Below are 16,359 nucleotides of genomic sequence, written 5' to 3'. Positions count from 1 at the left end.
GGGGGGGGAGAGAGAGAGAAGGGAAGAAAAAAGGAGGAGGAAAACACTATTTAAAGAATTAGAAACCAAGTAAAAGAAGGAAATATTTTCCCTTGCTTAGATACTAGTTAGGTGCATAGCTGCTGTTTGTCTGAGGGGCAGATTTCTGGAAGCACAAGGAATTGTCAACTGAGCCCACTCTAGGTGGGCATCCCACCTTGGTCAGAGTTTATTTCTGGGGTGTTCAGCAAGTCTCAGGGGAGTCCATGGTATCTTCAGCCTTGCTCTGCAACCAAAGAACAGGCTGCTTTGCCAGACAGTCTTAAACTTGGCTGTTCTCTAATCCAAATGCCTGCTTATTATGGTCAAAACAAGTTTCTAGTTCCAACCACTACAGAGCAACTGGAGATGAGGGACAAGCGTTTATGCAGCACGCAGAGCTCTTTTATTCTGCACTGGGGAATGAAAAAGCAGCTGCAGTACTGACCAGATGGCTAGGCGAGCTCTGTGTAAAAAGAGAAAGCACAAGGGCAACCAGAATCCAACCTTGGGCTGCCTGGGACAGTTCAAACATGGGTTTCAAAGGATCAGACGCATGGGAATACAAAGTAGTGCAGAGAGAGCAAAGGGGGCAAACCTAGTGCAATTTCCAATTGACTTCACTGGCAACTGCAAAGGAGAAAACACATGGTCAGGTACCTAGTAGGCTTCTGCCAAGGCAGAAATGTTTTTTTCTTTTTCTGTACAATAAACAGAAAGGAAGTACCATCTTTCTGTTCTTGTCCAAAGTCACGTTCCAAACCAAGAAGGCAAACAAATAGTCTGGCCAAGAAATAAAGTTGTGCTCAAAAGTTTCAAACTCCCTCAAGGGAAAGCCTGAAGGTTTGGAAGGACAAAACAGCAGGCTGCAACGTGGCCAGAGGCCCATGTGGGAAGGGAGCCAAAAGTCCTAGCAGGCAGCACTGTTCTCTGGAACCTGGCTCTCCAGATCCATGCCCCTCTGTTGCACCATGGCTGTGTGAATATAGATAAGTCAAATCCCTCTGATTTCTCACTTGCAAAACAAGAACCACCACCTTAATTCCCTACGAATGCTGCAGACATTACCTACTAGAAGAGAAAGGATTTTTCTTATTATGTCTCATTTTGTTTGCTGAAGGTGACATTCAGGACAGCTTTCATTATGGAATATACTTCAAGCGCAGATTCTCAAGTAAACACAGCAGTACCATGCTCTGGACACTCGTGTGTCAATTATGCAGCTCACAGGAGAGCTGGTTGCTGCCAACCTGTCTCCTGCTAATTCACATCAGAGGAAATCTATCCCCCTCTTAACCGGAGACTCAGAGGGCACATTTAGACCTTTTCTTGTGGCCAGTGAAACATGGAAAGGGGTGAAACAGTTGAGAATGAGGCCCTGTTCTCCTGACCATTGGCACCAAACTTCCACTGCCTGCAGCTACAAACTGAGCTGCAAGACATTTTATCATGCATGAAGGAGGAAAATACATGGCCCATTCCCAGTGACACATACCTCTTGCATGGCTTCCTGTCCCTGCCACCTGCGGTCATGTCAAAGAGCTCAGGTAGGGCTTCCATCAGTGGCTGCATGTCTCCCACCACAGGCGTTGCTTTCCGCTTTGCTTCAGCTTTTTGCTTCTGCTTGGCTAGTTTCACACTTTCTATTTCTGAGTCAGAAACAGGACATTAGTGGGGGACAGGGGAGCATTTTGAAGAGATACTCCTTGATCTAAGAAGATGATCTAAGAAATTTATAATCTGTTTCACTCTCTTCAGGGACAACAGATGAGCAATCATTTAAAACAGGGAAAGACTGAAAATAATGCAGTAGGTGGTTCTCCCTCCTTTGTTTGCCTAAAGCAATATCTTTATCAGCATTTGCAATGGCAAATGGAATTCCCAGAATCATTTTGTCTGAACTGTTTCCGTCCCTTGCACCATGGCATGCAAGACTGTTCACTGTTCACAGCAGCACAGTACTGGAGCCTGCTACAAGCCTCCCGCAGACCTCCAGGACACACCACTCTGTCCCAGATGTCCAAGGATGATGCCACCAGGAACAGCTAGAGCTCAGCAGGATCAGCATGTTCCCTTTCCGTTCCTTCTGCTAGATGATCACTGGGCCTGGACACTAGCTACGTTGCCTTAATATCATTGGGGTGCCAATATGGTGGGAAATGTGATGGAGAACTCTACTTCTCCCATGGTGCATCCAGTTAAGGTCACAGTAGAAGAGCAGGCCTCTGCTTACAGCCTTGAAGATGCTGCTGTGTTCCTCAGAAGGAAAATAAATAAATAAATAAAAATCAGACTCTCTGATCAAGGCCAGCCAGCTCGTCAGTACTGTGCTTCCTTTTCCCTGACCACTCTCCCCTCAATCAGACAAACATAATATAAATGCATTTCAAGGACAAGCTTCAGCTCTAAGCTGGGAAATCCTCAGCTGGACATTATGGAGCACAGCAACAACAGTCATGCAGCCAGTTAGATAATACATAGGAAGGACTATGGCTGTTGATGAAATGTGGCCACAGAAGCAGGACTGTAATCAGCAAAAGTATTTTTGGTGGAAAAAAGAAAACAGTCAGTGCCACTCTACACACCACAGACAAGATACCACCTGGAATTCTGGGTCTAATCTTGGTGCTCCATTCAAGAAAGCAGAACTCAAATTCATTGGATAGCTGGTTGCTCCTTTATTTTTGTCCTGTTCACTCCTCAACTAAGCTGTTTGAGTCAAACAGCAACAGTTCTTGATGAACTACTATTTTTGCTGTACATGGATGTTTGTGACAAATCAGGATTGTAAATGCTTCTCCTTACAGGAATCCCTGCCAAGAACACAGCTTTCTGTTCTGCATCACTTCTTTTTTTGGTCTGGCTTTATGAAGCTGGCTACTTCAGAGCTTTCATAAACATTATGTGCTCAAAATTTTCAGACACCTGATTCTGAGCAAACATCCCAAATTCTTTTCCTATGAAGTCTTCTTCATCCTTTGAGCCATACGATATATATATTTTTTAAAGGCGCATACTTCTAATGTCTAATGCATTGCATAATTTTTTTTTCCCGCTCTAGTCTTTCCTGAGATGATTTATCGGAATGGAAGAAATCTCCAAGTTTTGCATTTGCACTACTGGGCTGAACTTTAGTTCCCAGGGTCTTGGCATCCAGTGTCAAAAAAGCAGGCCTGGGATAACAAGAAACAACAAACTCCTGGGAAGATTTAGGAAAACAGAGATTTAAAAGATAAGAATTTTGGTAAAGTTGGGTTTTCTTTTTAGGAGTGAGGGGAGAGGGTCAAGCAAATATTGCAAAACCCCCAATAAAGAATGACAAGTTGTCTGCGTCAGACAAAATCAATAAGCTTCAGTTTTAGTTGACTGCAGCTCTCTGAGGTCAGATCACAATGCTAAAGTGCTCAGTGTCACTGAAAAAAACATCATCTTGGGAAATATGAGTTCATTTTGCTCCAACAGCTAATAATATCAGTTTCCTTACGGATATGTACATAGGCTCTTTCCAGCTATTCAGTTTTTGTCTCAATAAAAGCTGCACGCCTGGTACCAACACTTTCTGACTTTTTTTTTTTTTTTTTAATCAGACATCTTAAGGGACTTGGCTAGCCTTAGTACAGCATTTGCTAAGAGAATGGTGATATTTGCCAACTGGCTGTGAGTTTAGTAGTAGTGTAAAGAGGGCCAACAATTTGGTACTTCCATATCTATAAAGCATTTCCAATATCTAGTATGTTCTCAGACAGATTTTGGGCTGCAATTTTCTATCTTGGGGGTTCTCCCCAAAGCAAAGGCTGTGCATTTCATTTCTATTCACTCAGTTTAGTAATTTTAGAGCCAAGAGAGGGGAAAGGAGTCTGTGCTAGGGCCAAAACAACATATGTGATCCTGAGAAAGACTGCTGCTGCGAAGACACACGTGCGGGAGGGCAGGTTTGAGAGCACGAGAGCCGCCTTCTGGGCTTTGCTCATCTTCAATATGACTGACCTTGAATACGGAAGCAGTAGTGTCAACAACGTCCGGGAGCTTGTTGTCTGTTTCTTGCATGAAATGCAAGACATGAATTCTGTGTACCCCTTTTCTGCGAATTCATTGTCATTAAGATGCTGCTGGGAACTACCTTCCACTACACCATCTACTACTTGTCATGATTAGAGACAGGATTTTAGACTAGGCAAAGCTTAGCTGTGCTCCAGCGGACCCTTCCTATGTTCCCGCAATAGCATCAAATATACACACAGGGAGAACACTTTAGGAGCGCCGAGTTTGCAACCAGCAGGCCAGATGTCAGGATTATCATAACCATCGATGTGTTGTGTCTGATTGAGGGTTGCAGATGGCAAAGTAACTTGGAAGTTTGGTGATGGAAAGGAAGTTTCTTTAGCGCTCATTGTGTTCAATTATCACCTTTTTTATGTAAGGGAAGCCAGAGACACCTTAGCTGTGACTGCTGAAATCACAGGCTGACGGACTTGAGCTCTGAGAGCAGTGAGTGCTCAGGAGCAGAGAACATATGGTACAGCAGAAAGTCACACCACTCAATTCCACACAGTCTGTCAGCAATTCTGCTGAGCAGAAAGGTGCTAAGGGAAAAGCATGCCCCAAGAACAACTCCAGGTGGTTTAAGAGSAATCTTCTTGCTACACCCCCTATATACCAAAGCAGAGCCCTGGGAGTTGACACCCTAGGGCTCCTTCTGCTGAAGGCATAGAGCTCCTAGTTGGAGAGAAGCTGCCATGTTCCCTGCTCCACTCAGAAAGAAAGACAAAGCCATCTCACTTGCCCTCTGAAAGGGTCCCCAGACAAGATCACCTTGACTTGTTTTGCAGAATTAGGCCTCTCATCTGCAACTCTCTGCTCCCCACTGACACCTGTGAGTGGATGCCAGGCACACAGCTGTGCAACAAAGGTAAGATCTGAGCTTTTAAGTAATTCAGTATTAGGACAGGTAGCACATAACTAATAAGAAGGCAGAGTACCTCAGAGTACCACAGCTGAAAGTCTCACTGTACTGAGATACTTGAAAATACAGACACACTTCCCACAGGAAACAGCAGCACTTATGCCATGGGCTAGTTTTGTTTGGCTCTTATTTCACAGCCTCTAGAAAGGCAAAACAGTCTGGTAGGTGGGTTCACTGACCTGTGGCATGTGGGAAAGAGCAGTAGCACAACTAGTACTCCCCAGAGACTTTGCTTATCAAGAGGCACAAGGCCCCACTGCTGACTTCCATCACTTTTCACAGAGACGCGGGATTAACTGGTGGCTGTGTGGGGCTTAGCTCCAGGCTGTCCTACCATCCACACAGCTCTTCAGGAGTCATCTAGCCCATGCAGCAACCGTACAGCTAGTTATTTCTGTATCACATCTTTAATGGTATAGAGCAACAAGCTAAACCCTACACAGCTGCACAGTATCTTACCTGGAGGCTATGTAAATGGCTTTATGTAGTCTCTTAAATCACATATGGAGGAAGTTCAAAAATAGCTTTGAGGCAAAGACTCGATCTGAGTATTAAATGAGAGACAATACCTGGAACTTCTATCCCATGTACTGGGGAGCAGACTTGAAGTTTTCTGAGAAGCATTCAGTGTCCACAGCCTATAGCCCTTGTTCTGACACTGCCCAATACTTCCACCCACAGAACATGCCTCATTTAAAAATAAATCCAATAGTCACCTGGTGAGATGCACATGATGCAGTGATTTTTTTGGAGGAGTACTTACTCTGTAGCCATCTTTCTTTCCTCAGCTTCATTTTTTCTTTTTTTGAAAGAATTGTTTTCTCTTCTACACCTGCATGGAGGAAAAAAAAAAAAAAGAGAGAGAGCAAGAGAGAGAGAGAGAGATGTGAGATAGAGTCTGGCTACCACATACAACTTCTGTGTTGGACATTTCATAAAGATAACACTGCAGAACCCAGAAAATTTTGTTCAGCCTTTTCCACTTTTGAATTTGTCAGCATGTCAGACAGACTGTATCTCAATCCATAGTTGAAAAAAATCAAAACTGGCTCCTTGTCAGCTGAGAACTAAGAAGCAAGGAACAAGATTAGATTAGCAGCAGCAGCAGCACAGGCCCTGTTTTCTCAGGCTAAGTAGCTGTTCTTGAGCAATACTCTTCAAGAGAACTTTACTCCCAATCTGCTACATTCCTGTGGGAATCTGGCCTGAAAAGACTGGTGTCTCCTTCTGAAAACTAGCCACAAGTGCTGATCACTCCCAAAACATCTATGCAATAAGATGAGTTGCCACAATGATCTGAACTAGGCCTAGTTCTATTTCCCTTTTGAGGTTGCATGAGCAACAGATTACTAAACTAAGATAAATCTAACCAGTGAGAACAAATTCAGAGGGACGTAAATATTCCAGAATTGGGAGCAAGAAGCAAATTTCAAACTGAAAATATGTGGAGTGATAAAGGTAGGGGAAAAATCCATAATACAGACTGCAGACATCCAGGAAATACGAAGAGTAATAGTGTTCTGAGAAGGCTATGAGGCATCCACATAATGGCAAGCAATTCACCAAAGTCCTCAACTTCTGCCTAGCCAACATGGAGTGAGGAAGGGAAGGAGTGGAAATGTTTGGAAAAATCCAGATATATGGCATCCATAGATAGCAGCCAATTCTTAATAGCTTGTAAATAAGTAAGCAGCTAAACACTGTAATAACTACTTGGAGATCAGCTGTTGATCACTGAGATGTCTAATACCAAGGAAAATAAAGACAAATATTTTTACTGGAGATTCATTACAGACGCTACAAAATTTTATCTTATCTTTGGAGTTTTAAAAAGAAAAAAAGGGGAAAGAAAAGATTACAGTCTACTGAAATGTCCTAGGAATATTGCTACAGGAATGCTAATAGAGGAATAATCTCCCTACCCACTACTCCTCTCACCTTAGGCTATTCTTAAGTGTGGTAAAGAAGAAATATCCTTTTTCTCCCCCTTCAAACAGAAATCAAAGAAACAGGATAAAAGAATTCAATACAACTCTGAGAACAACTCACTGAGAACTTCTCCGAAGCATCGAATCTTCTAGAATGATTTAAACAAAAGTCAGATCATGATTTAATCACTTCAATGACTTAAGATGAGAGCAAGCCTGCTAAGGGTGAGAGGGAGAAGACTTTTTCATAATGCTAACGACAACAAAAAGTTTTACATTTCTAGAGGACAAGGAGAATGAATTCAGTTTTCACTGTCTCTTATCCCACAAAAAAAGACGTTACTGCAATTTATCTACCCAAATATTAGAAATAAAACCATACCTAGAAGCTACCACATATTTACAAAGCTCAGGGTTGCCTTGAAGTATGTGTTGTGACTGAAGCTACTATTCATGTTCTCCCCACCTACATAAGGCACAAAATCAAGTGCAGTCTTCTAGGCCTAGATCATGCCCAGGGCCTGGCCGAGCACCACACAGCCGGGGCAGAAGTTATGGCCAGGCAAGGTCCTTCCTGCAGCAAGTTGGGCTGAAAACACAAAAGAGCAAAAACCTATGCATTTTAAGGGTTAATCTCCTTAACCTATTTGCTGTGGGATCCAAGCAGATGCTAAAGTGATGAACTTCATCATGAACTGTCTTGCACCTCATTTGAGCCTCTTCACCGAGACAGCTGAACGCCTCTGCTCCCTCTCAGCTCAAGGGAGAGGTGAACAGCCTGAAGCTCCCCCCAGGCAGCCAGCTGCTCATCTTCCCCCAAAAGGAAAAGATCCCAGATGAAGCCTGAAGCAGTGATGCTCCTAATTTCTGCCCAGAGACCCAGGCTAAGGCGAGTGTGTGCTCCCAGGGCAAGACAGCAATGCTGCAGCTCTTACTCACCCACCCCCGAAAACCAGCTCCTTGCCATCATCCCCCCAACACCTCGAATTCTCACAACTTCACTGCCAAGGAAGCAAGGATGCAGCCCGCCAAGAGGCCAAAACACAAAGTGCATCCCCATGATCCCTGAGCAACCGCCCAGACTAGAAACCTTCCCTCTGTTTCTGGCACACGTTTCCAGATTTCAGGATAGTGCTGGTGGTGATGGAAGGGGGGGGGGTCTTCCCCTTGTCTGAAAACAAGTTCATTACTTCACTGGGAAAAACAGTGCCTGGTGTGATCTGTTAATGAAAAAAGATAAAACGTAGCTAGCTGGCCAATTCTAGTAATAACAGCAATTCAGATATTTATTTTTTTTCCAAACAGCAGCAGAATATTTAAGGAAACGCAAAATCYGTTTTCTTGGCAAGAGCCCAAGCTCCACGCTGGCGGGAAGACGGACACCCCGGAACCAAGTCCTTAAGCTCCAGATTATCAGAGAAGTGCTGGGGGAAGGGAAGTAATCCCGTCCTGTCGATGGGGCAGCAGTTTAGGTGGACCCATGATCTAACCTAATACACTCACATTTGGAGGAGAGGGAAGCACAAACCTCGTGGGACCGATATCAAACTTGATGTTATGTGCGGGGGGTTTATCACGATGACGAAGTTGAAGTGTGTTGGACAACAGCCAAGAACCTTCCATTAGCCAGGATATCTAAATAGTATAGTCAGACAACAGTTAAGATCTCCAAGGCCAAGTCAACCTTAATGGTGATGATTCCTGGAATAGGCTGCTCCCGAGGCACTTGTCAGGGTTTCAGCATCCTACGTACCACAAGGACACAAACAGCCAGCAGAGCTCTGGCATCAGCCCTCACCTGGAAGGCTGAACAGGACTTTGAGGCTAGTTCTTCAATCCATCCCACAAAAGGCTGCAAGAAAAGTCAGCAGCCAGAGAAAATATCCCTCCTCCCACCAAAAATAATACATAAAGCAGCCCATTTCTGCCCTTTTGCAACAAACCCTGGAAGTCAAAGCTATGCAAGAGGCGCACTGCATCTTCTACAGAAACTTCCATTTTATATCCCCTCCCCACCCATCAGAAGGTTTTTCTGTTGCTGGAAGTCGCCAAGTTGCATTTGGCAACTTCCAGTCACACTGCAGCGTGCCAAAGCCACTGGAAACTCACTGGAGAATGCTTCATGTGCAGGAGGCAGAATTTAGTTAGTTAATTAACAGCACACTCTGTCCCAAGGCAGGTGTTAATTTTCTTTAGCTTGCAAGCACCTCTGAGATCAAAGACAGACCACAGCTCCATTTTAATTATTTTTCTGTGAAATCAGAAGGCCTTGGGTCTCCCCTCAGTCCATTCCACATGTAATTTAGCAACACTTGCCTTTGAAACCTTGTTCACTGGAGAAAGGGTTAGAAAAACCCATTTAAATTAGCTGAGGGCAATTGTAAACTTGACAATTACTCCCACTAGCGAGGATGTGTTCATTTTCTCTGATCTGTGCAGTACAAAACATTTTAAACATAAACAGATTCTAAAACAAAAAACAAAAACTTTATGCCTCCTACATCAAATGCTTGTTACTACTCCTGGCAATTCTCAGGATCCTGCTTTTAAGGCAGACAGGCAGAATTTTTCAGGACTACTCCTTCATTTCAACATGGTTGTATGTATTTTTGGTAATGGACTGTAGCCATGGTCTTAGACTGTATATATGTATATACACATATATGTATAAATCTAAAATACGTGTGTGTATATATACATATATATTGCATATATATGTACATATATGTATATATGTGTGTACACATGTATGTATACATACACACATATATACATTTATATATATATACAAAAATAAATATCCTAACTTAAGAGGATGTCCATTTTAGCATTTCCAGGCATCCAGAAACAAGCCTTGCTCAATCAAGGGACCAGGTTAAAGCCGTAATACTACAGGCTTCTCTAAGCCACAAGATATCACTTTTCAAGTTGGGCTGCACAACCAAAAGGGCCAAAACATGGGCTTCACACTTCTACTTTGGAAAAGCTCTAGGAAGGCACATTACTTCAAGGACTCCGCCACAAGCAAAAATATCGAGTCATAAATCTGCTTCTGTGACACACTACATTGTAATAGAAGAGGATTCTTCAACACTAGGCATCTATCTGCTCCCTGTGCCCCCGCCAGCTAAAATAAAGCACCAAGCCCCATTTTGGTAAGAGCTATTAAAAATACCACAGAGCATTTTAAATGTTATTCCCAAAACTCTGATGATACATAGCAGTAAGGGTGTTGCTGCTCAAAACACAGTATTTTGGCAAAACAGGGTACTATATAAATTGAAGTTAAACAACAACAGATGTGTTAATTTTAGCCTCCGTTGTATAACAGGAGGAAAAAAAAACAACATATGCCTACAGCTGTGGAATAATGAGTTCACTAAAAAAAATTTTAAGAGTATACCAAAGAGCAAAAGGTCATTTTTTCTGTTTTTTCTTTAACTGCATAGTGCCACTTGTAGATTGCCTTAGTCCCTTTTTAACTGAAAGGGATGGGGAAGCAGTACGCCACAGTTGTGTTGCCCGTAGCCTCTTGCATGACCTGACAGGTGTCAGTGCAGGAACAGTGAAGGTACCCTTTTCCTCTTGGAAAACGGATCACAGACAACACAAGCTAGGCAGAAAGCCAGACAACACGTCCTCCAGCACAGCAGTGCTGCTGTCTGCCTGCCAGAGAAGGTGTCCCACAGGAGCTGGCCCAGGGGCTTATCGGTCTCATCCACACACACCCCAACTAACAGCTCAGCTGCCCACGAGGCGAGCTGCCTTCCTGCTCTCCCCGAGAAAGCATGGCTGCAGAAGTGCCCCCAGAACCAGGATCACGTGGGATTAGTGGGAGCTAGACCTGGAGATGGCAAGGCCAAAATTAGAGACTGATATTCTGACTCTCCTCCCCTTACTCCTAGATAAGCCTTTAGAGACAGTCTGGTAGCCTGGACTTGGTTACCAGGGACCACAGCTGGGGAGCAGTCAGGTTTGACCTGGTCCAAGCCCTGATGCTCTGGGTAGGCTGGGGAAACAAAGTTGAAAAAGATGATGACAGCCCCTGCTGGCCTGCTGGGACAGAGCAGGTTTCACCGTGGATACAGCATTTGCTTTTATATTCTAAATCAAGTTACATTATTGTTTTACATTATTGATTAGTGTTTAATCATTACTCCAGCACACAAGCCTTCTTCCTTGCCCTAACGAGGAAGGCATCCTATTTAACATGCAATCTGTATTCTCATCCCTTCCAGAATCACACAGTTATTTAAAATGGACCATATTGCTAAGCCCTGCTTCCCCATCAGAGACCCGGAGGAGCAGTGTGACTTGTGTCCTCACACCAAGGTCATGCCTCCATCAGGCCTGGTAAACATCCTCAGGCTCTGACCAGTTGCAGCAAGGGCATGAAACCTCCCTCTGCAGAAAGAGCTGAGATTCATCTTTAGTTAGCTGCATAAGCGCACAACTGACATGCCAGCTGAAGCTGGAGCAGATCCCCTCAGGAGGTTACTGAGAAGTCAGAATTTGCACAGTAGTCTGCAAAAGGCAACTCAGGGGACAAATTCTGTCCTCCTCAGTAATGTTTTAAGGTGCTACAACGACATTCAGACCTAGCCAGAACATAAAAAGCCATCCCTTTAGAAGTACCTCACTCCCTGCTTGAAACATTTTTCACTCTTCAAAAGCCCTCAGTTCCTCCTCTTTCCATCCATGCTTGTTTCAGCAGCCTTCTCCAACATAAAGATTAGTATTTCAAGGGTCAATCTCAGTCAGGCACACAAGATACTCAAGGTGGCCCAGTGAGTCACTGTCCTTAAATCCACTTCTGAAGACTGCCTGCAAGGAAGATGCCTCATGCCTGCTACAGAGACAAAGGTTATTTTCATCACGAGGGAAGAAAGAGGTTATATGTCACTGGAAACCTAGATTACTTAAGAGGGTGTGGCAAGAAGACTGCAAAATGCCTTATGTCAGCCAGATGCTTGACCTTGATAGTTCATGGTATGGACAGATCCCAGGAACCACCTTGCAAAGGAGAAGCCATGGCCGCCACAAGGAGCTACTCTAATCTGCCAGGTCTCAGGCTTTTTCCTGGGAAAAAAGCTATCTTTTGCATACTCAAAAAAAAAAATTAAAAATTAAAAAAAAAACTACTCAAAAGAAGGTCTGCCTATTTCAGGAGTTACTATCCCTGTTGGCAGGTACAAACACGGTGGGATAGGCGGGAGAAACAGTCACCCATGATTCTTCCATAGCATGCAGCTTGCTTACAGGAAAAATAGCCACATGAGTAGCACTGAGGAGGAACAGCCAGCCATGAGGCCTCTGCTCCATCTTGCTCGCGGATTTCTGTTGCAGCCTTCACTGTATTACCTCTATCTTGCTGCTAACACTCTGGGGGGCAGCAAATTAGGTCAGATACATCACTAGTCCAGGACTATGAAATAATTCAAGCTCTGCTTCTTCTACATACATTTTGCTAATCTTGGAAAATTTCTTTAAAAAAATGTTGACTATCAGTACATCCTGCTGAGTCACTGGGTAGAGGTGGGAAGACTCTGAAGAAGGAGTATGAAACACAGGATATCAGACAGACAGTGTCACTGTCTGATATCAGACAGACCATGCTGTCGTTCCCCTTCCCAAGCAAGAAAGTGTTATGAGATGCAACTGCAACTCATGGAGACAAAGCAGCTATAGAAGTGTGTTTGCTGGCACCTACAGGAAAAGGAAGACTTGTCTGCAGCAGGCAAAGTGAACCAAATCTTGAACTCATCTTCCAAAAAGCAAATCCAAGGGGATGAATGGTAACCATTCAACCTCTTAGGAACTGCTAGCCTCTTAGTAACTCTACTAGGAGACAGGCCTCTTTTTTTTCAATACCGGAAAAAATTTCAAAATTATATGCAGACATACATTTTTGTTCAAAGAACAGAAGTGCTATCACTCAGCATCCTTTTCTCCTACAGCCTCTGTGGAGGGGAGTCCTGTTTCAGTCTACTGCTTGCCAGGTGGTCAATTTGCCTTGCTCAGCTGCTAACACTACATGGTTCAGCTGCTGTCCCAAGTTAAATGTGTTTCTACACAACCTGGGTCTCTTACAGCCAGCTGTGCATAAAGGACAGAGGCAGAAGTTTGCTTCAGGCCCACAGAAGCAAGTCAAAACTTGCAGCGAGCCAAATCTGGGACAGGGGTAGCAGTATTTCTCAGGACAGGGGCTCCCTGCTGCACAAGTACTAATCCTGGTTTGTGCAGACTACCAGGATCAGGCACCACTGCAACAGTATTCTACCAGTACAGGTCAAGAGACCTTTAGCTTTTCTGTGCTACCAAAGTAGCAGATTGTCATCAGTCAACCTCAAAGCACATGAGGGAGACAGTAAAAGCCAACTCTCATCTCAGTACATCTTCAAATTAAACTTCTCCACAGAGGCAGAGTAGAGTGAAGCTGCCTCTTTCTGTTGCCTGCACATTTGACTGGCCTTTCCTGGGAGTCTTGGATGACTATAGTGAGTAACAGTCAGACAAACTTGTATGCCCAGAAAACTTGTCATAATCCACAAGTAGGTTCTTTTTGCTGGAAAACACAACATCTTTAGAGATGACTGCTACAGAGCCTCTAACAACAACCAAAATCAATCTGTTCACAGGAATCAGTGCCTCCTTCCAAGCAAAGATGCTCAATTACTTTTTACTTACTTCCCTGCATGTCTCTTCTGCACCTGGAGAAAAAGGGTTTTCTATACTCCAAGAGCTGTGACACTTCAAAAGCACAAAACAAATGCAGGAAAGCTCACCAGACACTAAGGAAATCCACAATTAACAGAAGGTTTCAGGTTTCAGTGGCTCTAACCAGTTTCAACAGCAAACAATCCACATCTCTGATCCTTAAACTGTTATCTGCAGAACATGGGCTGGACCGACAGGTCTCACTGGCAGACAGGTGTCCTGGGAAATCCATGCCATTTCAGAGACTTCACACAACCAGTTGTGATCACATTAAAGGTTTTCCACCTTAGGGAGGAATAGTTTGCTTTCAAGGAAAGACATTTCAACCCACACCTCTCCTACACTCCGGACCTTTTCATATCCACCAGAAAAATAGGTCACATACATGTAAACAAGTGCATGTACATTTCTTTCTACAAAAAAGCAAGAAGTCCTCCAAAAGTATCTTGGCATTCTGCAGCTGAAGTAAGATATTCTTATTTATCAAGGAATAATATGGTCAAAAAAGTTGATTTTTTCTTTGCTTTGTCTTTTAGCACACATTTGCTTTTTGCAGCCCCCAAAACAACGTAAATTTTTATGAGCACAGGGAAAAAAACAGCAAATTTTACTTCTGGCAGATACCACTAAGTGAGTAGCTTCTAGACTTATAAAAGCCACACAGTCCAAAGGGAGGAGAATAAAGGTGCTAGGGCGTCAGTGGGTACTTCACACACTCCAAACACCTCAGGTCAAGATATTTCTCAGGTCTCACGAGTTCCCCGTAGTAAATCATACAGAGAACAGTCACAGAGGATGAGAATGTGCTATGTCTGCCTGCAAGGTGGAACAAATGGCAAAGTCTTCTTGTGATCAAGTTGATCTGAGGAATCTCAGGTTTGCACCAGAGACTTGGTTCGTCCCCACTGAGCCAAGACCATCTCTAACCTTCCCTACCTTGTAGCCTTCCCTACAACAAGCAGATAAAACTCATCAGCCTGTCTCTGAGGACAACTTCACTGCTCTGTGAAGTGACAACTGCCCTGTGAAGTGACAACCTCACTTCCCCTTTGTGCCTCAGGGAAGAGGCACAACCAAGTTGCCTTTGCTCTACTGCACTCATAAAACTTAAGCGTGAAGTTTCCAAGAGGTGCAAAACTGTGCAGCTGAGTCCAAGTGCTGCTTCAGGGAAGTCTGGACCCCTAGAATCACCATATGCTCCCAGTCTTTGCTTGACAAAAACAACTTTGATCTGTTCAAGATATTCCTTAAGAAACCTAGGCAATCACAATTCTGCCAGCTCTCTGGTTAGAGAGCTGCCGAGCTTGAACACTAGTATCAAGCACTACAATACAGGAACATAGCTTCCTTTGTTGTAATTTAGATTTAGGGGACACTGATGCTACACAAAGCACAGAACTCTCCCTCCACCCACAATGGTGACAACTGCATTGGGAGTGTGGGCAGTCCTCACTCCCCAACAGTGCCCGCCCTCCGAAAGCTGCAGCACCCAGTCCTAGTGAAAGTTCTGCAAGCAAGTAGCACGTAAAGCCTCTTGAGGTAGACATAGTATACCTGCTTCCCTGTTCCCACAGGGAGAAGACTTCGTCCAGTGGGACTTCCAGTGTCTTTTTCACTGTCCATTCCTTCCCTCGACCTTGGAAACCTAACAAGTCTTCCATACTTCTCCTCCTTTTATCCTGTACTCACACTATGCTGGTGAAGCAGCAGATAAACTTAGGCTGTCCCCTGTTCAAAGTAGGAAGCTTTACATGGTAGCCCATGCATCTGCAGCCTAGGTAGGATCTGGTGTAAGCTAGGACTGAGAGCAGCCTCAGTACCATGTTCTTTCTGCCACAGACACTTCTGACCTAGTTTTCCCCTCAAGTTTTGCACAATTTGACATTTCTTCAAATGCAACAGAAGAATAAAATTCTGTTCCCTTCAGCAACAAGGCTGGCATTTGGTTTCCAAAAATAAATAAATAAATAAATAAATAAATAAAGAGAGAGAGATCTGAGAGTTTAGGTTCCCAGCTCTTACTAGCATGCAGTCTTAAATGCCATGCATAAAGCGAAATAAACCAAAATTAAATATCCACATCACTTTCCAGATTGCTTGTTGGGGGCACAAAGAAGCTTATATGGAGATCTCACTTCTTACTTTCCTTGTGCAAACACAACTAAAAAATGTAATCATGCCTACTACATGAAGAGAGAATGCAACAGATGTATGGAGGTAGAAGATGTGAAGAAAGCCCTGAGTGTTTTACCAGATACGAAAGGGCTAAGGAAAGGATGGAGAGACTATGTTTCCATTTGTGAGCACTGACCTCTGAGAAAGTCTTAAAGCAAGGGCAGGCTGCACATTTCCACAGGGTACTTGGAATCCCTCCCATTGAACTGGATATGAAATTATACTACAGCTAATTAAAAGAAAAACTGACACATAAATAGTGAGAAAGGTGAAAAACAAGCCAAGTGAGTTAGGCCCAACTGACCCCTAAGGCCCTGACAGCATGCACACCTACAGCTGCTGTCAGTCTTTTGCAAATGAGGTCTCTAATAAAGCCAGTGCTGCCCCTCTCCTCCTCATCGCTATCTTTCTCTTCTCCATCTGCCTTGTCTCCTCCACATCACATACTTCTGCTGAGTGTACGCAGCAGACAAGCATCACTGGGTGCATCAGGTGAAGCTATTTTAGCCTATTTTAATTTTGTTATTTTAAGGAGGTGAGCAGAGGCACCATGAATGA

General features: G+C 43.8%; 1 protein-coding gene across 1 annotated transcript in view; it reads right to left on the bottom strand.

Moving 5' to 3' along the window:
• Nucleotides 1-16,359, bottom strand: part of SLX9 (SLX9 ribosome biogenesis factor) — a 66,041-nt gene that overhangs the window by 8,541 nt on the left and 41,141 nt on the right. The window contains exons 3-4 of the mRNA XM_085312399.1: nt 5,745-5,813; nt 1,514-1,667 (exon numbers count right to left, since the gene is read on the bottom strand). Of these exons, the coding sequence (XP_085168525.1) occupies nt 1,514-1,667; nt 5,745-5,813 (223 nt within the window). The remainder of the gene's footprint in view (nt 1-1,513; nt 1,668-5,744; nt 5,814-16,359) is intronic.

Source organism: Rhea americana, unplaced genomic scaffold, assembly GCF_003343005.1.
Source record: "Rhea americana isolate MKP2758 unplaced genomic scaffold, rheAme1 scaffold_362, whole genome shotgun sequence".
NCBI classification, from domain to species: Eukaryota; Metazoa; Chordata; class Aves; order Rheiformes; family Rheidae; genus Rhea; species Rhea americana.
This window is presented reverse-complemented; position numbering and strand designations above follow the sequence as displayed.